Here is a 27490-nt window from a genome sequence, read left to right on the forward strand (position 1 = left end):
TCAGGGCGCGATGTACAGTTTTTCTGAAAATATTTATTTCAGAACCCGATTTTTAGTGCTGCTGAAGAGGCAAAGTTTCCTTTGCCTCACGGTCACTGTCCGTGCTTGGATGAATTTTGTTCCCTCGCAGGGCTGAGTTTCCAGGCACACCCACTGCTGGGTCGCAGATGCCCTCACAGGCAGCAGCTACCTTTCTGGGCAGAAAAAAAATATCCCAAAACACCCAGTCACTTCAGCAAACGTGATTTTTTCGCCATCCTCAAAACCAGGCTGCTTTATCAAGGAATAAAGACAAAGAGGAGTGTCTAACAGGCTTTTACTGCCTCATAAAATTCAGCTCAGTCCCGTTATCTGTAGCGAGTGCTCTGTTAAAGTCCCCGATTTCCACTCTTGAACCAGCTGTTTCTCTTGAAGTCTCCTTGCCTGCTGTTCCCGAACCTGGAGAAGCCTCGTGCTGCCTCCTGGGGATATTCCTCCAGCTCGGGCAGCTCGCTGGCCACCGAGAGCTGCCAGCGCCGCGTGTCCCTCCACTGCTCCTGAAAGCACAGCAATGGAACCACACTTCACGTGCTGCAGGGGTGTGCAAGGCACCAGAAGCAATGCTGAATGCAAAAGCATTCCAGACAAACCCCACCCCTGCCAAAACAGGTCACTAGATCCCCGCTGGGAGACACAGGCCTGTGACAAATGATAAACAATCACAAGAGGCAAGAGGGAACGAAGTCAACAGAAAACTGGAGAGGCCCAAGCACAGACTAGCCAAAACAAAACCCATAAAATTTTTTTTTAATGAAATCGGGTAATATCACTGGAAGGGACATGAGAAGAGGCACAGCAGGGTATTTTCTAATGATTATGCTGCGTTCTTTCTAATCACTCTGTTGCCTATGCAAAAATCCTTATTAAACCACAAACCTCCCTAACTGCCCCACACTCAATCTCATACAGCAGTTGCCAATTGCCAAATCACCAGGTTTTACAGCCAGCTCTGAGCTACTGCCCATAGTGCCCCAGTCAGGGCACATTTGGAATTAGAAGCCCAGCCTGACCATAGGATGGAGTACACTGCCAAGCTCGACATGGCTAATAGGAAGAGTAGGCCCAGGTTAAGGTCTGCTAAGGAGAATGGAAGGGGCACTGGGGTTCAGACTGACATTGCCAGAAGTAAGCTGGTACATACAAACATACCTGTATATTACTCAGCTCATCCACAGGGATATCAAAGCACACGCCCTAAAAAAACAAACAAACAAACAAACAAAGGCACAAATTTACAATGAAAGAATAAAGGCCTCAATAACCAATCCCACTACATAATTGTGACGGTGTTCACAGGGGTCTTAGGAAGAGGGAAGAGATGAGAATGTTGGCTCCATGTTTCAGAAGGCTGATTTATTATTTTATCATATATATTGTACTAAAACTATACTAAAAGAAGAGAAGAAAGGATTTCATCAGAAGGCTGGCTAAGAACAGAAAAAGAATGGTAACAAAGGCTTGTGGCTGACCGAGACAGTCTGGACAGCTGGGCTGTGATTGGCCATTAATTAGAAACAGCCACATAAGACCAATCACAAATCCACCTGTTGCATTCCACAGCAGCAGATAATCAGTGTTTACATTCTGTTCCTGAGGCCTCTCAGCTTCTCAGGAGGAAAAATCCTAAGGAAAGCATTTTTCAGAAAACATGTCTGTGACATATATTTATTATTAGGAGGCAATTCCTGCATTATGATTTAAGAGTAATATCTCTAGTAAGTGTTTTAAAGCACTCAACTACTACCAAAACCTTTTATTTCCAACAGCATATGCATAAACAACATATTCAAGATAGGTTATAATTTCCAGAGAAATGAGTTTGAGTAGGGATAGTGCAGTACCAACATTCTGTGCCAGCAGTTCAGCACTCCAGCCTCAATCCCTGCACAAACTGGTGACATGTGAACACACACACAGCCCCACATGCCCCCTGACACAGCCCCACTGCCAGGGCTGGCCCCTCTCACCATCTTCCCCTTGAGGAAACGCATGGCTGACACTTTGTTATCAACCTCCTCGCCGAGCTGCTCCTTCAGCCCCCGCCAGGCATAGCCCATGCTGTGCATCTCTATGGAGCACTTCAGCACCATGGTCACAAAGCCCTGCAGAAAACAGAGAAACACCTTAAACAAGGCTAAACCCGCTGCTAGAGAACAGGTGAAAAACCCCAAACTGATACAAGAACCACGGTTCTTGCAAAACTGGGTTAACACACCGTGCCCTGGGCCACGTTCTCCCTAAATGCATTAGAAAACAGAAGTGCTGTACTTTCCTTCAGCCAAGATCTCTCTGAGATCAGGCAATCGCATGCCATGCTTGCAATATGACAAATGCAGAAGATTCTTATCAAGATTCTTGATAAAGAGGAAACTACAACAGCACGAACTAATCTAATTTGCTTGTAAAACGTCATTAACTGTAAAATGTCATTAGTTAAACTCTCTTAGAGCATTGAAGTCTTCTGTCACTTCAGTCTCTGGAGAAAATCTTTCAATTTTCATCACAAGAAAAATGACTGATTTTAAGTTTCTCCTGGAAAGAGCTGATTCCAGCTAAGGAACAAGCAACACAGCAGGAGCCTGGGGTAGCAGCTATTCAGAAACCCAGCTGAAAAAGCCTGGGAAGGAGATGTCACACAAGCAATTCATGCATCCATCCCTGTCACCAGGGGTGCACCATCACTTACAGCTGTGGAGTTGAGCAGGGAGCGCTGCTGGATGTGAGCTGCCCCAGAAATGTGTGCCAGGGCTGCAGCCAGGGCAGCCACTGCCCCCTTCTCATCTATCAGCTCTTGAGCTGATTTTCTGAAGTAGTCCACTGCAGAGGGAGGAACAGCCTCCAGCAACCTACACAGTTACAAGAAGGGTTTGAAGAGATAAAAAAAGGCCATTGTGAAGTGCAGCCGTGTTCAAGACATACCCTAAATCAGTTGTTTCTGAAAAGGGCAGTGGGGAAAAGAAGACAGGGAACTAAGAACAGCTCCTTCTGTAATGCCATTTCTGGTACAACAGCTCCCCCCATCATTTTTCAGGATACAGTGAACCCAACACCATCATTGCTTTATACTGGTCAAATCCTCACTAATTATAATAACCTGCTTCAAGGCAATTTCCACCACAGGGGCAGCAAATGTAAACAGAGCTGCATGGAATAAAAGCCACAGCCCTCAGAAACAACACAAGCCAGGGCTACTACACCCTCACTGCTGCAGAGTAACTCCTCATTATACCAAGAATTGCTTTTTGCACGCTGCTTCCACCATGTCATGTGAGCAGACAAAATCAGTTTCCCCTCACGCCAGTATTTCCCTCTTCTGTCACTCATTTCTGATTTTATAAACAAGGGTTAATTTTTTGCAAAAACTTAGAGAACATAATGTTCTATGAGAAGGTCTGTGTTGAGCACACAGAGATGTACTGATAACATCTTATGTTGTCTATACACAAAGCAGCTGACTCCTACAACACAGGCAAAGCCATGCTCACATAGAGGCCTGACTGTGCATTAAGCTCTAAGCATCTAGAGCAACAACATCTCTAAACCTTCTTCAAGAACAGGCAAATAAACTTACTTTTTGGCATCACTACTTGAAGCTTTAATTACATCTGTAGCAGAGGGAACACCTACACGCTTGAAGGTAATACCCTGAAATCAAGAAAACAAATTAAAGGTATTTTCAGCAGTGTCCAATTCAATCCTGCCTAAATCACACTCCTGAGATCTCTACTTACTGTTTGCAAGATCAACATACTCTTAGCTAAGTCATTTCTAAAGCTAAAATAAAGCTTTTAAGTTTCCAGCTTTGTTAATCTGGAGCTACTTTACTCCAATGTACATGCAGGCTGTGATGCAAGGCACATTCTGCCTTGGGCACTCCTGTCCCAGCCTGCCTGCTGACATCCACGGGGGACTGCCAGCATGGGAAAACTCAGGGAATGCAAGAACAGCCCACACAGAAGCATTTCCAAACACCAAATACCAGCACTTCAGGCCTGCTCCTTTATGGGACTGTAGACTCCCGTTCTGGGCTCAGCAACCCCTGATTAGCAAGCCTAAGGGTGGCAGGGTCCTTCCAGGAGCTGATTCACTTCCTTAAGCAAGCTCTGAGGCACAACTCACCGCTTTGTGCTCCACCTGTTTCAGCAGATCTTCTTCTCTCCTCTGAAACAAGCAAATGCAGATGCCGGTGCGGCCCGCCCGGCCCGTGCGCCCAGAGCGATGGATGTACGAATCCACGTCCTTCAAAATTCAGGGCAGTGTCTTATTTAAACTGCTGACATTTCACATCAAACACAAGCTAAACCCAAATTCAGAAGCCTAAGAAGTGATACACTATGTGTTTATACCTAAACTTACAATAAATCACTCAGGTTTGCTTGTGCTCCCCCACCCAAAGTAGGCTGCTCAGCTTTAACCAACACTGCTGACAGACATTGCAAGTTTTCTAAATAAAAAGCTCCACTGGAGTTTCAAAAGATGAAAAAAGCAGCAGAAATACTTTAGGATTTTTATGAAACACAGCAACTTTCAGAAAGATTTCAGGAAAGCTTCACAATGTCAAAACATATCTTACCAGTTTCCAGAGTAAACAAAACCCAAGACTTTAATCAAAGCTCAAACTGTAAAACTGTAACTACAAAATTTTAGGCCAGGCATTTACAAAAAATTCATTAATTCAAAAATTAATAGGAACAGAACATACTTCTGATGAAACAGAGAAATAACCCACCATTCTGGCCCCAAAAAAAAATTCCAATTTTAGTTTCCTTTAATGACTTACTTTTGGTGGTGAGCACTGTATAACAAGGTCAACCTCAGGAATATCCAAACCACGGGCAGCTACATTTGTTGCAATCAGCACCTCAAACACACCGTTCCTGAAGCCTTTTAATGTGATTTCCCTCTGTTTCTGTGGAATGTCACCATGCAGGGACTGGGCATCCTGTCAGTAAAACAAGCCATTAACATGACATTTCATGGGAGTCCAGGGTGCAGCATCTAAAGAGTAACTGCAAACCCCAAAACACTGTGCAGAGCAACAGAAAATAATTACAGAGCTGACAGCAAAGGAATATAAAGCATCCTACTTTGCTGGATCCTTCTCTGGGATTTACTGTGAAAGCAGCACGGCCAACAGGCAGAAGTTATTGCTGCAAGTTTTTAATGGGGATGGTAATGAGATATCTCTAATACCAGGCAAACCATGTATTCCCACCACTGTTTGCTCTCCATAAATCAGCACTTAGCATCAAACAGGATTTTCTCTGAAAAACATGCAGCACTTTTCCTCACATTCAGAAAAAGGGCAGTAATTCAAGCAAGCACAGGAGACCTGCTCAACAGATCACCTGTGTTCCAAACAAACTCTTGGCAAACCTTCCAAGGCAACAAGGCATTTCATTCTACCATATTACTTGGATTTTCCTGAATGACTGTTCAAAGATCAAATGCCACTAAGAGATGGGAATCCAAAAAGCACACTAATATAAGATGGAACATGCCCACTACACTAGTTCCTGTTTCTTACAATTATTACTTTACAATTATTACTATCTCCTGGTTATTCAGCATAGACTGTGTATTCCCTATTGACCCGTGACCTGCACTATTTTAAAGCCAAAGGAATAAATTAATAATCTCTGTCAAGAGGATGTTTTAAGTTCAAAGCTGAATTTTTAGAAACAGCTTTTTTCACAATTCTTAAAACCACGCACAGAAACAATTTTCTCCACACCACTGCAACCCCCTATTTATTTCAGGGCATTCCACCCCTGGCAACCCCAACCACTGCTCTCCTCTCAGCCCCAGTACCTGTTTGAGAGAAGCATTCATGGCCAGCTCATTTGCTTCCTTTTTGGTCTCACAGAAGACAATGGTCCTCCCATGGGTGCCACTGTAGACCTGGATGATGTCCCCCAGAACTCCTGCCCTCTGAGAGGAGCGGCACTGTATGGCCAAGTGCTGTTTGGGAAAGAAACAAGACACCTCTGTTAATCTAAGCCATGCACAGGACAGACAAAATGAACAAAAAAGCATTTTAATTTTTTAAGCTCGCACATGGCAGGTCCCACATGAAAGCTTTGCTTACAAAATCTGTGTGCCAACCATGTGCAAAGCCATTCCACACACCCATTTATGAAGCCAAAGCATAACCCATTTTCTCAAGGCCACTTGCTCTCAGGCCCTGCAGCAGAACTCACTTCCACAGTTGTGGCTGTCCTCTGAGTCCTCTTTCCCACCAGGTCGATCTGTTCATACTCAGCTCTCATGTATTTTTTCGCTACATCATACACCCACCGTGGGCAGGTTGCAGAGAACAGCAGCGTCTGCGGGTTGTTCTCGGAGCCTGCAAGGAAAGGGCACCGACCTCAGGCACCTCAGCACACCCTGACTCTTGGCAACTGGTAAAAGAGCAAGAGCTGCTCTCACACTGACACGTTCCTGTGGGCACCAAGTCTGTACAACAAGTGAAGGAACACTGCCAGCAATCAGCTTTGCACGGCTTTCAAAGCCACGGTGATTTCTATTTCTAATATTTCAAGCGTTTTCAGAAATTCTGGCACCAGTGAAATGTGGCAAGGAGTTCCACACATTAAAATAACCTCCTCCTGCACCATACCTGACAGCTTTGCTGAACACCCACTACATCAGAAAAGAGCAAATATTCCTTTGTTGTCAGCTGTGTGTGGTGACAAGTGTACAGGCAGACCAAACCCCAACCCTCTGCTCAAGTCACCTCACTCAGGACAAGGAACATTAGGGATTAAGGAGTTGGGTTTGCTGCTTTTTCCCTTTTTTTTTTACTTTACTCCTTCCAGAGATGCCACTCCAGCCCTTCAGCCTTGTGTCACCTCTCTTTGAACCTTTTCTAACTCTACCTTCCCCTTTTCTAGCATCACACAGAGAATTTAAGTTCGAGGTGCACCAGAAGTTTCTAAAGCAGCATAACTGTGTTTTCTGCATTGCCCCCTATTCCTCCCCTGATGTCTCAGTTCACCTTTCTTATAGGATGATCCCAAGATCTCTTCCACTTGTTCAGCAAAGCCCATGTCCAACATATGATCCACCTCATCCAAAACAACGTGCTTCACACTGGAGAGTTCCAGCTTGCTGTTCTGAACGTGGTCTTTGATCCTGCCAGGAGTTCCCACCAGAATATCAATGCCACTTCTAAGGACATCAACTGGAAGGCAGAAACAAGGGCAGTGTCAGACTGCTAAGAGACAGCATGATGAAAAGTTAGCAACAGCAACACTTCTGATTCCAGCAGCAAGAAGCTGCTGCCTTTAACCCCAGAATAAAGCACAACCTCCACAGTAACAGACACAGAAGTTAAGGGCAGTCCTTCCTGCTCTGTCAGGAGTAGCAGCCAAACCTCACTGAAGTTACAGGAAACACACCAATCTCCAAGCAACAATCATTTGGCATTAGAAACCTGCAGAGCTCTACTACATGGAAACACTTGTGTTTTCCAGCTAAACTTTGTCACAGCTACCTCTGGAGAGACACAGAGCCACAGGCACACACACAGCTCTCCCCTTTCTGTGCGCTGTCACCTAGTCCTGGTCTGTGTCCACACAAAAACACAATAAAGAAGAAATTAACAGGACTAGACACTTCACAGAACTACAACCATTCTTTTCCCTAAAGATTTATTGGAACTAAAATAATTCAACCCAGGCTGTGTGCTTCCTTTGAAAGTCACACCAATTGAGTTCCTGACTGAACTCAAAGTCTGAGGGGGCAAAAAGCTCCCCCCCCCCCCCCATTTTTACTTATGGGGTGCATTTGGAGAAAGTCAGCTCCAACCCATGAGTAACTCCTTGGCAGTTACTTACGCTGCTCTTTGTATGGAGCTCCTCCATAAAAACAAGCAATCGACAGCTTCTTTGTGAAATTCTTGAAGTCTTTGGCTACCTGAATGGCCAGTTCCCTGGTTGGAACAAGAACCAGCACCTGAAGGGAGAGAAAAGCAGACAAAAATGCAGCTGTGTTGGGGGAAGGTGTAGGAGAAAAGAGCTCACTTCATGTCAAACAGCCTGCACTCCCATCCTCATTCTACACTTGTTGCAGAGGTGCCCACAGCTTCCCAGCATCCCAGCAACATTAATATTCCCTGCCACAAGGAGCCTCAGAGCCAGCAAGAGGCAACCAGGGAAAGTGCTACAAGATAACCAAGACAACAGTAATTTTCTTTTTATGTTAGTTATTAACATTCCCTGCCACAAGGAGCCTCAGAGCCAGCAGGAGAGAACGAGGGGAAGCGCTACAAGATAACTAAGACAACAGTAATTTTCTTTCTTATGCTAAAGTCAGGTAAAAGACACTTCTGCAACATTACCAAGGGCAAGGAAGGGGCAGCTCAGCCCTAAAGGGTAGGAACGGTCAGTAAATCTGGTGCAGTTAGATTTTAAAGATACACACATAGCATGATGCATTCCAGGCACACATCCCTCCTTTTCTCCACCAAGCTGCATTCCTCCAGTATCTACCCTTCCCCTCTCCCTCTTTGCGTTTAAGCAAAAAAAAAGGGAGAGGCACTTAAGTCTAAAAAAACTTAAACACTCCCAACATTTAAAAATGAACCAATAGCACAAAGAGCTGAATTAATCTCTTAAAATCTTTCAGGCAGTAGAATTTTTAATTTTACATTGCCTTTATGGTTAATAAAATAAACACGTAAAGCAACAAATCTGCAGAGTGTATACAGTTCTGCAGCCTAATGATAAACACAGGCACTGCAATGCATGGGAACAGGGATCTGATCACTGCCACCAGGCTGCCAATTCCATCCCTGGTAAACTCCACTTGCATCTCCTGAGGATCCCGACATGAGAGGGGTGGAAAAAACCCCAAAAGCCTTCAGGTTCTCACCGTGGAATTTACAGTGAGAAACAACCTCAGCAAGCAGGGACAATCCAGGTGGCACACTCAGAAGAGGCAGGGGGCTGAAGCCCAAAGGTGCATGCTCTGTGTGCCCAAGGACAGCAGCCTGGGAGCTCCCCAGGCACTGCTGCAGTGCCCTGACTGTTTGGGCACCCCAAACACAGAGTGTGTCATTACCGTGATGCTGCTAAACTCTGTCACACTCTGTCTCCTGATCTGAGCAAAGCACTCACTATTACAAAAAACAGAAAAGGACAAAGAAGTCCCCAACACAAAACCCCAGAGCAACAGTAAAATCACTCTCAAAACCTGCCATGCTCTAAGGTTTTGGTGCAAACCTGAAGTGTGAGTTACCTTTGGGGCACGGCCTCTCCTCCCATCCTGTGAGACACTCTGGAGTTTCTCAATCAGGGGAAGGGCAAAGGAAAGGGTTTTCCCAGTTCCTGTCCGAGCCTGAGCAATCACATCTTTGCCATCATAGATGGGCTGGAAAGTCTTCACTTGCACAGGGAACAGGTATTTTATACCTCGGGCTGTAAGATAATTGAGACAGGTTTCATAAAGGTGAACTAACAGTTACAAGTCCTCATATGTAAATTCCCCAAATATGAAGGGCACACCACCTCAAACCCTGCACACCACAGAAATTGCAGTTTAGAAGAAAACCATGTATTTTTGTGTTTTATTCCTCCTCTAGCTCAAAAGATATTCCACCCACACAGTGAGTGTTGAGTAGCCACGATTAAATACAGTCTTTTTTGTTATGTACAGCTTAAGGCAACAGGAGAGGAAGGAAAAATCCAACATACTTTTTCTGATACAGCTCAAGATTTTGTGGTAGCTGGGCTTTGAAGGCAAGAAGGTGATGCAGCTTGTTTCAACACAAACTTCAAAGAGATTTTGCCATCCAAAAGAAACTTCAGAGCAGGAAAACAGAAACAATAAGGAGAATTTTTTCTGACAGACAAGAATTGCTCATCTACCCAACACAGGGGACAAGAAGCCTACAGCAATTGCTTCCTCAACAAAACTAATCACAAAGAGAGATGAAAATGCCCCAAACTATCTGTGAGAATAAACAATCCATTTAAAGACCTGAAAATCTGTTCACACAAGGCAAATACTCTTCACACACAAAACTCCATTAGGCTTCTGTAAGAAGCAATATTGGAGGCAGCAGACACAGGAGCAGAAGTGAAGATACACAGAATGATGCTGATGAGAAATGTGTCTCTAGAATGTCTATCTAAGAACAACCACTCCATGAAGAATAATCTCTTATTAAGGCACCTGAAATTGAACAAACCAGAAAACTTTTTTACTAACAGCAGATTCTCTGAATCAACAGTGACTGTTCATGCCATCCTTACCACACAAATGTAACACAATTTAGGAGTATTTACCCTTGGTTTATGCAAGTAACAGAGCACAATTCTGACCAAACACTTACAGAAATGAACTAACCTGTGAGAAGGCTGATAGTGTTTTGTGAGAGAGGGAAATTAGAGAAGGCGCCTTCTTTTGCTTCTTCTGTCAGCTCCTAATATGATTTAAAAAAAATAACAGAAAAAATACTTAGTATCCCTCCAAAATGAGCACAGAACATACCATACACAGCCACTCAATAAAAGCTGTGCTGTTGCTTTACAAGCACAATTTAACCAGATACCTACTTTTTATTCAGTGAAAAAGAAAACCTTTTTGATGTAGGCACTTGTACATATATGCTTGGCAAGTCAGGAAACAGAAAGTATTTGTTAAAAATCTTAATTAAAGTCCACTGAAACCACGAGAAAACTGCTTTTCACAATAAAACACATCTGGTGCCACAATTCATTGTGCAAAGCAGGATTTTCCCTCTATGTGTTACACCATGCAAAGAGCTTTGAACTTTACACGAATAAATACTCAAAACACAAAATTTGGCTTTTACTTCAGAGACACAATAGATCACATCGTTACAGCTGAGGTACAAAAAGCTCTCTTGATTCATGTTCCCACTTTAGACACAAAACTACCCACAGAGAGACCCTTGCACGTTTATGTGAGAAGTGTGGATTAATGAGCCTAACTGTGGCTCTCCATTACAGAACACTCGGCCAATTCCTCTTCTAAGGTGCTGCCACCAGAGAGAGAAAAACCACCACAGCACAAAGCACAGCACCTTTCTGGTCCGTGGCTGCCTGTGCAGAAACCTTTGTGCTGAGGGACACCAACAAGCCGTGACACGAAGAGCAGCACACACGGAAACTGCTCCCTGGCCAGCCGCCTTCCCTGCAGGACATTTATCCGCCTTCCCTGCAGGACATTTGCCTGCTCGGGATTTACCGGGAAGGGGAAGCACGTGGAGAGAGCAGCTGCCACGTGTTGGTGCAAGCGCTGCCGAGCCGGATGCTCGGCGTTCCCCATGCCCACGAACAAGCGCACGGCCGCGGCACAACACGCTTACAACAGATGCCTCGTGCTCCCACACTGTCCCACAACTCAAGTTTCCACACAGCACGCAGCACGCGTTATTAAACCCACTAATTGCTAGCAGAACGTTAATTATCCAAGACAAAGGCTTTGCCGGCAAAGCATCCGTACCTCGGCGTCGCTGTCCTGCTCTTGGTCAGCCGGGGATGTCACGCCGCCGCTCACAGCGGGGGCAGATTTCACCGCCTGCTGGGACGCGTCGCTCTCTCCTACCAAGCCGTTCTTCTTCTCCTTGACTTTTTTCGTCTTCTTGGGCACGGGAGGCTCGAAGTCGTCATCCCCCAGCCCGCTCTCCTCGGGCTGCGCCTGCTCGGCCTCGGCCTTACCGCGCCGCTTCGCCTTCACCTGCTGCTTCACCTTCTTCCCCGGCGTCTCCTCCTGCAGCGGGAAAGCCGCGGTCACACGGAGGGAGGGACGGAGCCCCTTCCTTCCCCCCTGCCCGCCCCAGCCCCTTCAAGGCCCCCAAGCCCGTACAAAATGGCCGCACCCGCGGCCGCACGTGGCGCTCCCACCTTGACCTTCCTCCGGCGGCCGCGCCGCACCGACTCCGCGGCGGCGGGCGCCTGGGGCTCGGCGGGGCTGTGCTCGGGCTCGGCGGCGGGCATGGCTGCCGGCTGCTCCCCGGGCAGCTGCGCGGCGGCAGCGCTGCTACCACTGCCAGCGGCGGGGCCGGTCTCGGCGCGGCGGCCCCAGGACGCGCGCCCCGCCCCGGCGCGCAGGAAGTGAGGCGGGCGGGCCGGCCCGCGGGGCAGCGCCGCCAGCAGCGGCAGCAGCGGGCCCGCCCCGGCGCCGCACAGCCAGCCCAGCCGCCGCCCGCCGCCGCTGGCCGGGACCGCCGCCGCCCGCGCCGCGGGGAGCCCGAGCCGCGCCGCCCGACCCAACACGGCCCCCATGCGGCCGCCGCGCCCGTACCGCCCCGCACCGCCCCTTCCGCCGTGCCGCCCCCGCGCCTTCCGTCAGCGCCTCCGCCGCCGTGAGTTCCCTCACGGACCTCTCCTCACGGACCGCTCCTCACAGTCTGGTCCACGGGGCTCCCCTCACGGTGCTCTCCACACAGCTCCCCTCCCGGGGTCCCCTCACGGTGCGCTCCACACAGCTCCCCTCACGATCCGCTCCACAGAGCTCCCTCACGGACCGCTCCTCACGGTGCGCTCCACACAGCTCCCCTCACGGGGCTCCCCTCACGGTGCGCTCCACACAGCTCCCCTCACGGACCGCTCCTCACGGTGCTCTCCACACAGCTCCCGTCACGATCCGCTCCACAGAGCTCCCTCACGGACCGCTCCTCACGGTGCTCTCCACACAGCTCCCCTCCCGGGGCTCCCCTCACGGTGCGCTCCACACAGCTCCCCTCACGGGGCTCCCCTGGTTGCCCACCAAACCGGGCTCGTTCCGCGGTGTGCAACAAGCCGATAATGACACACTCTTGAGAGACCCCAATGATTTCGGAGCTGCGCAAGGCCGGGTGCTCGGTGGCGTTGCACAAGTGTGGCACCACCATTCATTCATACACAGAAATTCAGGGTTAGCAACGTGCCCAGCACAGCCTCGCCATAGGGATTAGTTAATGCTTTCCACACAACTTAAGTGATCCCAGACAACATCTCCACATGCACCAGAAAAGGGACTTGACCCCTAGGTAGGCGTCTTTCTGACCCACAGCCCTGATTTTTAGTTACAATACTAAAACATAGTTCACCCATAGGATATGCGGACCTTGAGTATTTTGCCAACTACGCAGTGTATACATCAACATACTGATTCACTTTGTCCTTACAGCTTGTTAGCTCCAGATTGTCCTTGAGTAAGGGCCGCTGCTATTCATTCCACTGATCAGGCTTGAAAACATACAAAGATCTTACACTGAAGAACATCCTTACCAACGTGAAAACCTTGACATACTCACTTTTTGCAACACTCACAGGGTTATGGGTCTCCCTCACAGGTCCTGCTCCTCAGGGGGCTTCCCCTCATGCTTTTGAAACTGATTTTCCTACCCCCATTTTATAAGGAGTGATAACTTGGGACAGAAACTAAAAACTACTATGTTTTAGGGAAAGAAGAGCTTCATTACAGCACAAAACAAAAACCAAATGGATTAATTTTTCTTTCAAGGGCTCCTGCTGCCAGTCCCCAGTCTGGCACTTTCCCACATCTCCACCTATAAAATACTGCTTCAAATATGTCACAACAAAATATGAAGTTGTAAAATAATATTTAATTTCATCAGAAAATGTACAGGTTTGAGCAGCAATTCAGATCTATGTATTATACAGTGAACCAGGCTACAGTTTTGAACGCAACAGACATATTATGGAAAGATTCAAAGAGCAATATGAGAAACAAAAGAAACAATTATTTTTTTCTTGCAGGTTTTTTGGGTTTTTTTCCTTTGTACTTTTTTTTTTTAAATGAACAGAACCTTGTTTATGAGCAAAGTAGTACTGACAAAAAAAAATATCTTAATGAAGTATTTTCTCCAATGGTACGAACACACAGAAACAGCCTAGTGTAATGTAATATAAAATACTTCAGTCCCATTTTTTTCTCACTTCTGAATTGTTGAAGTTAATGTTCAAAGGCTCTGCTGAAACTTCGTTTCTGGCCTCTGCTCCTGAACCTGTTTCTACCAGAGCCACCACGCCGACCGTTCCTGGAGCTGGAGAAGCTTCGGCCATTCCCCCCACCACTGCCTCCTCCTCCTCCTCCTCGTGCAGACTCCACCAGCTCCGGTAATTCGGTGGCCACACACAAACGCCAGTGTTTTGAATCTTCCCACCTTGCCTGTGGGAATGGAGTCAGACACAGCAGGTTAAATTCTAGGAATGCAAATACAGGGTATGTAATAATCATTAAATCTGCCCAACTGAAAAGGTAAAATTGTGAGCTGATGTATGGGGTTCAAGCTTCTAACTGAAGGGATCAATAATTTTGGTTATACTAATGGCTACCAAGCAAAAATCTGAATTCCTTTTACTGTGGAGAGAATTCTGGGTGAAAACCAGCGGCAGGGAATACAGAAAAGGGGAGTAAAGCTTGCTGCCTACAAAGATGAATCCAGCACCACTTTTGTCAGTGCTAATGTTTCAAGTTACAGACTTTTGGTCACAGGGGAATGCCTTAGAAAAGAAACACTGTGAGCTTGTTGTGTTCTTCGATTCCTCCACAGCAATCCCTATTGCCACTAGGAAAGGCAGGATAAAGGCTACATAATGTTTGCAGCCTAACCCAGCCCAGCCAGTTTCACCTTCAGCCTGCTGCACCCAGAATTTGCAATGAACGTACCTCTATGTCCTTTTGGTCTGCCACAGGAACGTCAAAGCACACACCCTAAAAAGAAAGAATAACTTTAATGCATACAAGGTAAGTGTTTTAAGTGACTGCAACTAAAAACAAGAGAGCCCACAATTCTACACCTGACAGGCAGGCACTTTTAGAACTGACTGTCCTAAGAAACACTTTTCTGTTTTGTCATTAAGGCAGAGTTAACACACTTCATACCTTGCACCCTCTTTCTGCTATCCCCATAGCCATGCATTATCCTACCTCCTGAGCATGCCAGCAGAGCCCTAAGCACTAAAAAAACAGATTGAGGCCCAGCATCAACAGTGCCTAGAATAGAGAAAAAGACCAAACAGCTCCCCTGACAACTGCTAAGCAAAGGCTGCATTCAGAAGAGCCCAGTATCAAAGAAACAAACCAGAAATTTACCATTTTTCCCTTGAGGAAACACATCCTGTTCACCTTCCGATCAACATCATCGCCCAGCACTTCCCGCAGCCTCCGCCATGCATAGCTCATGTTGCTTATTTCTTCAGAGCAACGCAGTATCATTGTAACAAACCCCTAAAAAGAAACGGGGCATGTTCCACTCAGGCAGAGGAATAAGCTTCAGCACATGTATCAGACAGGAGAAACCTGCCAATTTACAGTGTAGTAATTAAATCTTCAAGTAGGTAGTGTTACAGGGCACCAGGTATCCTTACAGCCACTACATTATTGCTTTTAACAAAACCAGTAGTTCCTAGTGGCTAAAGTGCAGTCCTTAAACAAAATGGTCAGGAGATAAATAATTCTCTATTCACACAACACAGAGGTGTGTTGCTTCTTTCCAGTTTCAAGACAAGCTTTAGGCCACAGCCCCTTCCTTACCACATCCGAGTTCAGCAGTGAGCGCTGCTCAATGGAAGTAGCACCCGAAATATGGGCCAGGGCTGCAGCCAGGGCATTAACTGGTCCCTTCTCTTTTATTAGCAACTGAGCAGATTCTCTGAAATACTCAATAGCAGTCTGAGGAACAGAATCCAGGCACCTAAGTAGTTAAAGCAAAAAAATATGAACAATTTATACACCAGTAGGCTCTGGAACAGAAAAAAATCACAGTAGCCCAAGATTTCAACAGTGCTCAAACAGAAAGTTCAAAGAGACAGTAAAGAGTAATTCAAACAGCCCTTCTGAAGAAGGCAGGAAGATACAACAGGGCTCGAGTCCCCAGACACACCTCATGGCATCTTTGCTGGAAGCCTTTATTATGTCTGTTGCGGTAGGAACACCAACGCGCTTGAATGTAATGCCCTGAAATTCAAAAGGCAAAAGACAAATAAAAATTGCAGACCAAAAATAATTCAGCTCTAAAGAAGCAGTGCTGAACTCGAATACAACAAGCATTTAACTGTCATTTTTCTTCTTATTTTCACCTTTAAATTTCCAATTTTTCCTAGTGAAAATTGTAAGGTTAAGCTTACAGGAAAACAGTAACACTTAGAAGGCTTTTATGTACCAGATCATTTTAAATGACTCAGTGATCTTAAACTGAAAACAGAAACCAATCTGGTACATTTCTAGGGGAAATAGAGTCCTACAAATTCTAAATTACTACTTTTACTCTAATAGATTTGGATTTAAGTACAAATTACAGAGCCTTAGTCTAAATGTAACACTGCTTTATGTGCCAGGAATAAACCATCTCATCACAACCACATAATTGCTGAGGAAACTAGCATATGGAACACTGCACAAAATGCAAAAATGCAAGTAACAGTTCTCAGGAGAGCTGCACACGTGCACATCACTGATAGATGATAACCAGGGTGAACACCACACAGAAACACTGTGAGTGTTTTCTCATTTCCACAAGGACAACCTTAGTGGCATTTGCTGAAAAGGAGTGGGTGTTAGAATCTGCAGTGCTCTCCCTGCTGCACGGTGACACCGCAGCCACTCCTCAAGGTACCCAAACCTCCTCTGGGTGCCCTACATAGTGCAGTTGAACAAACAGGAGTGTGGCAGTGAGACGCCAGCTGTGCCGTACCGCTTTCTGCTCCACGTGTCGCAGCTGGTACTCCTCCTTGCGCTGATAGAAGCAGATGCAGATCCCAGTGCGCCCGGCGCGGCCCGTGCGCCCCGAGCGATGGATGTAGGACTCCACATCCTTCAGAAACAGAGGGAGGGCCTGTGAGTCACCTAATGCACTGCCACTGCATCAATCCACTGCATCACAGCACTCACAGCAGCCATTACAGTTAAGCCTGAACAATGCACAGTAAGCGCATCACAGAGTTAAATCAGAAAACATTGTTCCACTAATATCAACCAAACAGGCTTTTCCATAATCATCTAGAAATCATGGCTGGAAAACCAGAGCCATGAGCATGGATCAACTTTTCTTTATGCATCACCCCGCATTTGGAGTGTGTGTACCTCTGCAACAATCCCATTCCCCTCCTGCACATCCACAGGAGCATTTTTGCAAGTATTAGTATCTTATTCACTGAAACATTACATTGTTTCTTTTAAACCCTCAGAATTTCAGCACTAATGTTCTCATGGTTGCGGTCCACACCTCACATTGACCCCCAGTCAAGAGAATCATTCCTCCCACTGCCTTGCAATCACCACACCCAGCTTTCAAGGGAGGCTTTGAACAGCCTCATAAGAAGACATTTTAAGGAGACAATTTTTAAACATACTAGGGACTGACACACTGCCAAAAAATCCTCAAAGAAACTACTTCTACATATCTGGATGTTTCTCTCCCTTAAGCACAAAGGTGATGAACTCTGCGTGATCAATACCATCAGCTGGTAGCATTACTAGTTGAAAACAAGAGTACAGATTATTACAAAACATCCAACATAACAGTCTCCTACCTTTGGTGGTGAGCTCTGCACAACCAGGTCAACTTCTGGGATATCTAAACCACGGGCAGCTACATTGGTTGCAACCAGAACTTTAAATGAACCATTTCTAAAACCCTTGAGTGTGATCTCTCTCTGCTTCTGAGGAATGTCACCATGCAACGACTGGCAATCCTGAAAAAGAGTATTATTTACAATCATACCACAATCCAAGACAGTGCTCCATTCTATGGTCAGTTTTGGGCACAAAATCTTGGTATTTGATAGGTACTGAGTGGCAAGGTAAAGAAGAAGAACTGAATCACCTGAGTTCATATTTTAGGTGTCTCACAATATGTACTTAGTAATTCTTATTCATATACCTCAAAGGCCTTTAACAATGGCAGGAACACAGAACTGAAACAATGTGTGTCTCAGCTCATGTCTAATTACTGAGACATATGAAAACCCTGCCCTAACTTGCCATCCACATCATCTATGCAATGCTTGGCTGTGTCTAAATAATAATCTACAATTTTTGTTTTATATTCACGAGAAAGAGTGAAATCCTATCTAGCCACACACAAAAGCCTGCCCTATGCACTTTGAAACTCTCTCTTTAAAACTTACTCAGCATAGGTCTGGTATCAACAAGGGGTTGATGCATCTCTGACAGGTTTTGTTACTTAATACACCTGATAAAATACCTGTTTGATTGAAGCATTCAGAGCCAGCTCATTTGCCTCCTTTTTGGTCTCACAGAAGACAATGGTCCTCCCATGGCTGCCACTGTAGACCTGAATGACATCTCCAATAACTGCAGCTCTCTGAGACCAGTGACACTCTATTGCCAGATGCTACAGAAAAAAATTCCAGTGATTAGCTTCTGTAAAGTTAAAATTCTTTTAAAATACATTTGGAACTGTTAAATACAGAAATAGTAAAGAGTTATACAGTTCCCTGATGGAGAAAATGTGCTAACTCATGATCCTGGAACATCCAAAATCCATAAGGCTCTTATTTATGCCCACCACAATTAGTCTAACATTCAGAAACAAAATAATTACAGTAAGAGAAAATCAGGCTTCTAGCATGTATGTATTACATATATTATACTCCATATATGTATTACATTCCTTGCTATGGTATTTACTGCACAGGGCTGCTGAGGTGAGATACTACAGGAAGTTTGAAAAAAAGTATCTTGTATACAGAATACCAGAAGCCAGCTGGGATATCCATGGAGAAATAAAAGCAGCAGGCTGATGTTAATGCGTGCCTTTTGCTTACAGCCTGGATAAATTCAGGTTTTCTCTGAAAACCCACACAACTGACAAGAAAATCTTCTCTCTACCTGTGATGTGAGAAGACAGATCCTAAACCCAAAACCAACTTGACCAGCTGTAAGATGCCTTATGCTTGGAAAAAATTCTGAAAACAACTTCCAACATCACTGTGATAATGCACCTTAGGAAGAGGTGACTTTTGTAGCAGAAAAGAAAAGGGAAAAAGCCTGAAAATGTTTCACATGAGCTTACTCACTTCTACTGTTGTAGCAGCCTTCTGAGTTCTTTTCCCAATAAGGTCAATCTGTTCATATCTGGACTTCATGTATTTCTTGGCCACATCATACACCCAGTGTGGGCAAGTGGCAGAGAACAGCAGTGTCTGGGGATTGTCTTCAGAATCTTACAAAAAAAAACCAAAACAATGTTTCACAAACCTCATACATTTCACCTAACACATGTATACAAGTTGATTATATGGGTGATTAAAAATGAAGATAAATATCAGTACCTAATGTAAGGAAGCCAATTGAGCTTTTTAGATTTATGCATTACCAACACCTGGAGTAAAAAATATTCTAGAAAGTCTAAATCATTTCAAGATTATGAAAAAGTTACTGCAGTCTGTTTTCAAGCAGTGAAAAGGGTAAAAAGCTATTTCCTTTTAACTTGAAGAAGTCCAAGCACAACTTAAAGATAGGTGCCAAAGACATTTATTTACAGACCCCTAGGTACTGCACTCCAAGCTCTGCACAGCTTCTGTGAATGACTCTCACATATTCACAATAACATTCAGTCATTTCTAAACAAAATCACCTTATACCTGAATTTCTGCCAACTAAATTATTACCAATATTTCTCACTATTTGCTTCAATATTGAGATTACCCTTTTTGTATGCAACTCGTAAAATGTCTTCCACTTGCTCAGCAAACCCCATGTCCAGCATCTGGTCAACCTCATCCAGCACAACGTGTTTGACCTTGGTGAGGTCCAGCTTGCCATTCTGCAGGTGGTCCTTGATCCGGCCAGGGGTGCCCACCAAAATGTCAATGCCACTTCTCATCAGGTCAACTGGCAAACAGGGAACACACGGTTAGCAGTGAGCCAGGGAGCACTCTCTGCAGCAGTTAAACATGGTCACAACTCAGCAGCTTCTTAAACCATTCACAAGTACTCTCCTTACAAAAGTGAGAATAAATTATGAACTGGAAGAGAAAATCTGGAAAAAATGTAAGGTAGAAAACCTACTGCTCTTCCAGAAGGAAAAAAAAAAGAACTTACCATTACCACCCTTCCCTCTCCCTGAGCTTTAAAGGAGCAAGGGTGGGCTTCTTTTAATGTTCTTTAGAAATAGTCAGCTCTTCCCAAATTATCTACTTTAACTGGAGACTTTTGAAAAAAAATATTTATTTAACCATCCAAATTACTGAAATCAACTCCTTCCTGAGGTTCTGAAAAAAAATCATCCCTAATGTCTCAAGATGTATCACAATGAAAGAGCTCACTCTCATTCCTTGTTACAATCACCAAGGCAGTAAATCATGCTATCACAACAATTTACAAATCCTCTACATATCCCTTATCACATGCAAAAACACCTACCCAGTCACAGCTAACTAAACTAGACTAAACTTCTTTAATGAAAATGGGTTTCCAAGAATCTAAACCCAGATACAGGTTACACACACAGCACACTGTTTAATTTAAGGCACATGAGGAGATAAGGAACACCAAGAATATAAACTGAGAACCACAGCTATTTATCTCCACAAGAAGATACACTTTGAACTGCTGAATTTCCCATTAATAGTCTCCAGCTTTTGAGCTATAACTGTGTGTCTGGAAAGACCCAACAGCACTTCTTAAATATGGCAGTCAATCAATATTTAAATTATTAGTCCTAAGAGTCACTTACTTTGTCCATTATAGGGAGTTCCTCCATAAAAACAACCGACTGTCAGCTTCCTTGTGATATCCTTGAAATCTTTGGCAACCTGGTTTGCCAGCTCTCTTGTTGGACAAAGAACTAGAACCTGCAGAGAAAAAAAGACAAAACAGGTGTTTTCTCAGCATGGCTTCTGCCAAGAAACCTCTACACTTCTGATCATTAATTTAGATCTGACCTTTTGTAAAATTTAAAAAAAATCTTTTTAAAATTTGAGAGAAACACATTGGAGAAACACACTGCTCAAGTTTCTTGTAACATCATTAAACTCTTTAACATATACTCATTTAGGACAGGCTAACTTCTTTTTGAACAGGATAGGAGAGACTTAACTCTTATTTAACTTTAGTTCCTGAACAGACCAGCTACAAGTGTTCTTCTACATGTGCATATGCTGTTTGAGCACAAGACTGAAGGACATGGGTAACAAAAGGGTTTTGCTTCACAGTCCTGTGAGAGGTGCAAGGGAGAGCTGTCAGCTGTCTCTCAGCTTCCCCGTGGCTCAGGGAAACATATGTTAGTCTGCAGAGCTGCTGTGCTAACCCACACCCTGCAGAGGCACCCAGGGAGCCATCCCCTCGTGCAGCATGCAGGTGAAATAATTGTGTTAAAATGTGATTGAAGCACTGCTCTCCTACCTGGGACCAGTCACCTCACAAAGGAACCTTAACATCCTTATCCCAGCACCTCCTCCAACATCAAAATCCACTACCTAAAGCAGGCAGCAGTGTATTATGGCAGAGTGAGGTCTGTATTCTTTTGCAAGGCTTATGTCTCCCTTCCTTCTCCAAAAGATTGTGCCAAATGCAGAGACAGCACTCTCAGTCAGCCCAGAACTGTGATGGGCAGATGCACACAAACCTGCTAGTGCCACTTTTGGAAGGCCCTTCAGGTTATCTGTGTTTCATCTTGTCAGTCATCTCAAACTGACAGAAATTATTAATGAGCATGTGCTCAGCTTTGGCCTCTCTAGGTGTTCTGGAGGCACCATAGGAATTCAGTGAAAAACCACACATGGTATTCTTAGCAGAATGAACACAGCTCATAACAAATCTGCATTCTCTGGAGCAGAAGCCTCAACATTTGGTGGTGTTCCTAGTGAAAACCAAGTCTATTTTTAAAACCTCCCACTGTTTACGTGTTTTAGAAAGAAACATGTTTGAGTAGACAGCTTTTAACAAGCTGTCAAGTTACAATTAGTAACTAATCTGTTAGCAATTCAGGAGAAAAATAAGCATCCAGGAGCCACTAGCCCTGAACTGGTAATGTGACTGAGCAGAATTATACAGGAACACGTTGTCCACCTGTAGTTTTGGTCTCCCTGTGGCAGAAAAAGGAACTGACAAGTGGATAGAGCTGTTGTGCTGCTCACTCCCCATCAGAGGCTGGGAGGCAGCACAGGATGCAGTGGACACAGCTTTCAAATCACCTTTAATGTGGGTTAGCTTAGCCCTGCACAGACCTGAAATACCTGAATCACTCAGATGTCAGACAAAGCAAATCACCATCCTAGGCAGGCACTGTTACCTTTGGTGGACGGCCTCTTCTTCTTTCCTGTGAGTCTCCCTGAAGCTTCTCAATTAGGGGAATGGCAAAAGAGAATGTTTTCCCTGTCCCAGTTCGTGCCTGAGCAATGACATCCTTGCCAGAATACACGGGGTTGAAGGTCTTCACTTGCACAGGGAACAGGTACGTCACTCCTCGAGCTGGGGCAATTGCAAGAGAGTTCCTTAGTATGGTCATTTTACAACTGTTCTTTCATACTCTTCACTGGAAATCCTTGCAAAATTATTGCAAGAAGAACTTCCATCTACTCTAGAGCATGTCAGGAGTGTATCATCACCTCCACTGATTTATTTGATCAGGTGAGTCATCTGCAGAGAGTGCCCTGGGACTGTCAGTTTTATTCTGCCACTTCACCCCACCAGACACAGTGCTAGCTAGGACAGAGGAAGTTATCAGCCTTTATGAGAGACTGTCAGCACTGTGCCTTTATTTATGCAACACAGCTGTCTGTGAAAACCTCTTCCTTTCAAATAATTCACACCTCAAAACCCCTTCTGTTCTTATTTCTTACTAATTCCTGTATAAACAAACAGCAAAGATGCTAAATATAATTGGTTTTCCTTTATTCACACCAAAATAACCTTTAACTGAAAAGTTCTCACATATATTTTTTTCCTTGGCTCATGCAGTTTAGAATTTTATTGCAAAGGCTGAACTGGACAAGACTGCAAACAGGAAATTGTGTGTTCGAAGGTGTATTTAGAGCAGGCAATCAATGGCTGCTGCACAGCATCCCTGCTTGTATGGGCACGAGCAGAGCACACCTCAAAGCTTATTGATCATGGGGGTTTGAGCATAAAAACACAACAGAGATCACTGACATTCTATGGTCACACCTTGCCAAGAAACTTACCTTGAAGAAGCTGGACAGTTTCTTTGGAAATAGCAAAATTGGAGAAAGCACCCTCCTTCTGTTCTCCAGTCAACTCCTGTTAGGTAAACAATAACTCAGGTAAGATTCCACATGAATATCTCATGACTTTCAGTAAATTCAAGGTAATTCAAGCAAATTCAGCACCGGCACTGGTGTCATACTCTTCAGGGACAGTGTCACAGCTGTGGCTAAGGAGCCTTGTTTTAACATCTTATTTCAAACCTGGACAAAGTTAGCAAAAGAGATCTGTAGGTTAAGGCTGTTTCATATCTAACAGCACAGAGAAGCAAAACACTCAAACCAAAACTGCAAACAATGAATTAGAACTATAAAATATCACGAGTCGGAAGGGACCCACAAGGATCACCAAGTCCAACTTCAGGCTCTGTGCAGGACTGCCCCAAAAATCACATACACCTCGTGATGCTGGATCACATTTTAACTCTATCTCAGTGCAATCTGTCTGTCCTGCAACAGCCTCACAGCACCAGGCTGCTGAAGTGAGGAAACCACGATGCACTGATCCAACACCTCAGCACTTTCATAATTAAAAACTCTTGCAAATTCTTGGCCGACTGAGCAGTTCAAGGACTTTAAATCTTGACATTTTACAGCACTTTGGACTGACTAGGAAAAGGGGGGGAAATGGAATATAACCTTTCTAAATTTCAGTGTGTTACACTGCAGGAGTTAAAAGCCCTAACACACCTCTATAACTTAAACCAGCCATGAGCTTTACCTGATCCTGCTCGCTCTCACTTTCGCTCTCGCTTGACGTTTCACTGGAACTGCTCTGCCGGCTCCTGCGGGAGGATTTGCTGCTAAAGGACAATCTCGATTTCTCCACGCTCTCCTCTTTCGTGTGACCGTTCTGTTTACTGACACTCTTTGATTTCTTGGCTTTCGGGGCATAACGCTCCTCGTCCGATTCCTCGCTGTCATCTGTCTGAGTCTTTCCCCTCTGAAACTTGTCCCGGCGTTTAGATTTCTTCTCCTTTTTCTCCTTCTGACAAGGCACAGAGCAAATGAAAACACACGCTCGTGGATCCAAGCGACACGGAACAGAGAAGAGGGCGCAGAACAGTTAAAGCTTCAAGCGCACGTTCTAGTTACTGACGGGGGCGGTGGCTGACACAAGGCAACAGCTCCCTGCCGGCCGCCGCCGCTCAGGAGACACGTTACCGACCACGAGACCACCGGGCCTCGGCTGGGGGGCGCTGCCCCGCTCCGGGTGCCGGGGAGGGCGCGTCCCGGGCTCCCGGCCGGCTCCGGCAGGCCCAGCGCGTCCGGCGGGGCCGCCCCGACACGCGGCGAGGAGGCCTCGGCCCGGCCCGCCCGCGCACGTGGCCGCCCGGCCGGGGCCGCCCCGCGGCCGCGCCGCGCACGCCCGGCCCGGCCCGGCCCGCGCCACCGGCGCTGCGGGCGGCCGCCACCCGAGGCCGGGCTCGCCGGGCGCCGGCCTCAGCGGGCGGGCGCGGCCAGGCCGTACCCGGAGCCCTTCCCTGGTACCTTGTGCCGCCGGCGGCCGCTCTCCGGGACCCCCTCGGTGTCCATGGAGCAGTCGGAGCCCGACTCGGCCCCGCTGCTGCTGCTGCACCGGGTGGCCTCGGGCATCTCCGCTCGCCGCCGCCGCTCCGCCACGCCGCGCTCCGCACCAGCCGCGCGCCCGCCGCGCGTCACGCTCCGAGCGGCCCCGGCGCCCGCCAGCCAATGGACGGCGGATCCGGCAGCGCGGGGGCGGGGCCACGTCGTCCGGCGGCCAATCGCCTGCGGCCGTCGGCGCGGGACCACAACTCCCGGCGTGCCCCGGGGGACAACGCGAGGACTGCAAGTCCCGGCGCACCCCGCGCGCGCCGCACGCTGGGAGGGGGCGGCCGCCATGACAGGTCTGCCATGAGGGCTCGGCTCGTCCCGCCGGCCCCGCCAGGCCCTGCCGTCCCCAGAGCAAACCTCCGGCAGCTTTACAAACCGACGGCTTCAGCCTCCGAAACTACCGCAGAGAGGCGATCAGTAGCAGTGAAAAGTCTGAAGCAGCAAAGGGCAGTGTGACCAAATGACTGAGATTTAAAATCCACAAGCCTGTGGTGATGCGCAGCATGAGCCGTGCACAACCTGCTCGTAGATAAATCGAGAGGAAGAAGTCCAAATTAGCCTTGGGAAGTAAAATGTGTGAAGAAAAATGCGTGAAGCAATCCTGGCAGCTGCGGGATGTGGATTCCTGAGGGAATGGGAGGGCAGGAGCAGAGCAGGGCCTGGCCCACAGCAGTGGCACCGGCCTGAGCTGCTCCTCCTGCCAAAGCTTCATTTACAGAGCCCAAACCCGCAGCAGTGGCACCGGCCTGAGCTGCTGGCTCTGCCAACGCTGCATTTACAGAGCCCAAACCCGCAGCAGTGGCACCGGCCTGAGCTGCTGGCTCTGCCAACGCTGCATTTACAGAACCCGAACCCACAGCAGTGGCACCGGCCTGAGCTGCTGCTCCTGCCAAAGCTTCATTTACAGAGCCCAAACCCGCAGCAGTGGCACCGGCCTGAGCTGCTCCTCCTGCCAAAGCTTCATTTACAGAGCCCAAACCCACAGCAGTGGCACCGGCCTGAGCTGTTGGCTCTGCCAAAGCTTCATTTACAGAGCCCAAACCCACAGCAGTGGCACCAGCCTGAACTGCTGGCTCACTGCTTCATTTACAGAACCCAAACCCACAGCAGTGGCACCAGCCTCAGCTGCTGGCTCTGCCAAAGCTTCATTTACAGATCCTGAACCCACAGCAGTGGCACCAGCCTCAGCTGCTGCTCCTGCTTCATTTACAGAGCCCAAACCCACAGCAGTGGCACCGGCCTCAGCTGCTGGCTCTGCCAAGGCTTCATTTACAGAGCCCAAACCATGCCTGACAGACACAAACACACACTGAGCATGGATAGCTGAGGGTGCTGCAGGACACGGGCAGAGAACCTTGGCAGTGAAGGAAATTTTGTAGCACCAGGTGCGTGTGCAGTTCCTTTGTTCCGTCGTTTAGCAGGGAAAGTGAAGCACGTGCTGATTTCACACTTTGCAGAGTTGCAGTGTGAAACAGCCAGCAGCAGTTCCTATTGCAGAAACAAACCCCCCTGCAGGTCAGTGCTGTGGTCTCAGTGAAGAATGCCAGTTCTCACTTTTATTATCACAGGGGGGACACACAAAAAATAATTAAAGATTAAAATAATCAAATATTCACAACCAGAGTTAGATGAAGGAAGGAATTTTGTTGCAATTGTCCTTTCACTTGTCCTCCTTTTTGCATTGTTATTTTTACTTTTAGAATTTGGCAGGAAGCTTCATCTTCTTTTCAGTCCACCTAAAACAATATAATTATTACAAATCAGACTCCACATTCCAAAGATGAACTGAGTTGGCTTAGCTTTTAGTGCCACAGATGGGCATATGTACACACAGTCAAAATGATCCTCTGAAAAACACATTTTGCTGAAGATTTCAGGTCTTCATGTCCAAGTAATGCACAGGAAATGTGCTTGGAAGGGTGCACAGCCAAGGGAAAGATGAACAATTAGCAGGATTCCCTTAGAAACTGGAGCTTGTGGTTTGTGCCTTCTCAAGGGACAGTACAAATCTAATGGGGACTGCAATGGTTTAATTACAGTTAAATACCACTCATTTAAGCTATTAAGAATGTGTGTTGCTGTTGAAAAAAAAAAAGGATGTGGCTTTTAACATAGATTCTTGCAAATTTAGTTAAATTTTGGACGTCTCTGTATAAAAGTTTGTTTCATAGCAATTTATTTTCCATTAAGGGATTTTCAGGCGTAGTTACAGGCAAAATGTACACTGTGAAAGCCCAGGTGATGTACACATTGTGAGCAAGTCAAATGGTATTTTCTGCTTTAAATTTCTGCTGGATCCCTGCTCTTTATGTACAGCTGTGACAATATCCAGTGCCACATGGGGAGATCCGTGTGAGCTGAGCCTGCAAACAACACTGTGTCTAACACTGAATTTATCAAACCTCATTTCTGTTAGCATTTCTGTCCTAGGTCCTCTCTGCCTGCAGGACAGAACTTGTGCTGCTTTCTTGCCTCGTGAAAACAAAAGCAAGATGCAAACAGCAGCAACGCAGGGAGAATGTTCCTGTTAAAGGAGTTAGCAGAGCTATGCTGTTTGGGTATTTCTGCATCAGAACACTGAAGTCTAAAAAAATAGAATGCTTTTTTACAAATGTAATTTTTATTTTTACAAATGTTGTCGGGGAAGGGGTTTGTGATTGCTGCAGCATTTCTGCCTAAGCCTGCTGGTCACTTTGGAGATAAAGCAT

The 27490-nt window shown here is 46.2% G+C and overlaps 2 protein-coding genes across 2 annotated transcripts; both read right to left on the bottom strand.

Moving 5' to 3' along the window:
• Positions 1-227: 227 nt before the first annotated feature.
• LOC131086172 (nucleolar RNA helicase 2-like) lies at positions 228-12293 on the bottom strand. The gene is made up of 15 exons (XM_058029006.1): positions 11913-12293; positions 11512-11778; positions 10390-10465; positions 9280-9458; positions 7878-7995; positions 7037-7222; positions 6240-6385; positions 5851-6000; positions 4820-4981; positions 4159-4278; positions 3611-3684; positions 2726-2885; positions 2007-2141; positions 1189-1233; positions 228-536 (listed from the first exon to the last, which is right to left on the bottom strand). The coding sequence occupies exons 1-15, from the start codon at positions 12291-12293 to the stop codon at positions 369-371; spliced, it is 2367 nt and encodes a 788-aa protein (XP_057884989.1). The 3' UTR covers positions 228-368.
• Positions 12294-13598: 1305 nt separating this feature from the next.
• On the bottom strand, positions 13599-24842 carry LOC131086513 (nucleolar RNA helicase 2-like). Its single transcript, XM_058029563.1, has 15 exons — positions 24699-24842; positions 23929-24195; positions 23169-23244; positions 22277-22455; positions 20720-20837; positions 19690-19875; positions 19059-19204; positions 18224-18373; positions 17550-17711; positions 16712-16831; positions 15902-15975; positions 15553-15712; positions 15112-15246; positions 14686-14730; positions 13599-14184 (listed from the first exon to the last, which is right to left on the bottom strand). The coding sequence occupies exons 1-15, from the start codon at positions 24801-24803 to the stop codon at positions 13969-13971; spliced, it is 2139 nt and encodes a 712-aa protein (XP_057885546.1). The 5' UTR covers positions 24804-24842; the 3' UTR covers positions 13599-13968.
• Positions 24843-27490: the final 2648 nt, after the last annotated feature.

The sequence above is a fragment of the Melospiza georgiana genome, chromosome 8, assembly GCF_028018845.1.
Source record: "Melospiza georgiana isolate bMelGeo1 chromosome 8, bMelGeo1.pri, whole genome shotgun sequence".
NCBI lineage: Eukaryota > Metazoa > Chordata > Aves > Passeriformes > Passerellidae > Melospiza > Melospiza georgiana.

Bases quoted from the DNA above. Each gene is read 5' to 3' on its own strand.
- LOC131086172 (XM_058029006.1), bottom strand. From the start codon at position 12,293: ATGGGGGCCGTGTTGGGTCGGGCGGCGCGGCTCGGGCTCCCCGCGGCG. The intron at 10,466-11,511 runs GTACGGATGCTT...AAATCATATTAG, and splicing joins AGCAGGACAGCGACGCCGAG to GAGCTGACAGAAGAAGCAAA. The intron at 1,234-2,006 runs GTGAGAGGGGCC...TTGTTTTTTTAG, and splicing joins GTTTCCTCAAGGGGAAGATG to GGCGTGTGCTTTGATATCCC.
- LOC131086513 (XM_058029563.1), bottom strand. From the start codon at position 24,803: ATGCCCGAGGCCACCCGGTGCAGCAGCAGCAGCGGGGCCGAGTCGGGC. The intron at 23,245-23,928 runs GTAAAGCTCATG...TTTACCTAACAG, and splicing joins GTGAGAGCGAGCAGGATCAG to GAGTTGACTGGAGAACAGAA. The intron at 19,205-19,689 runs GTAATCTCAATA...TTTTTTTGTAAG, and splicing joins ACGAGTTGCATACAAAAAGG to ATTCTGAAGACAATCCCCAG.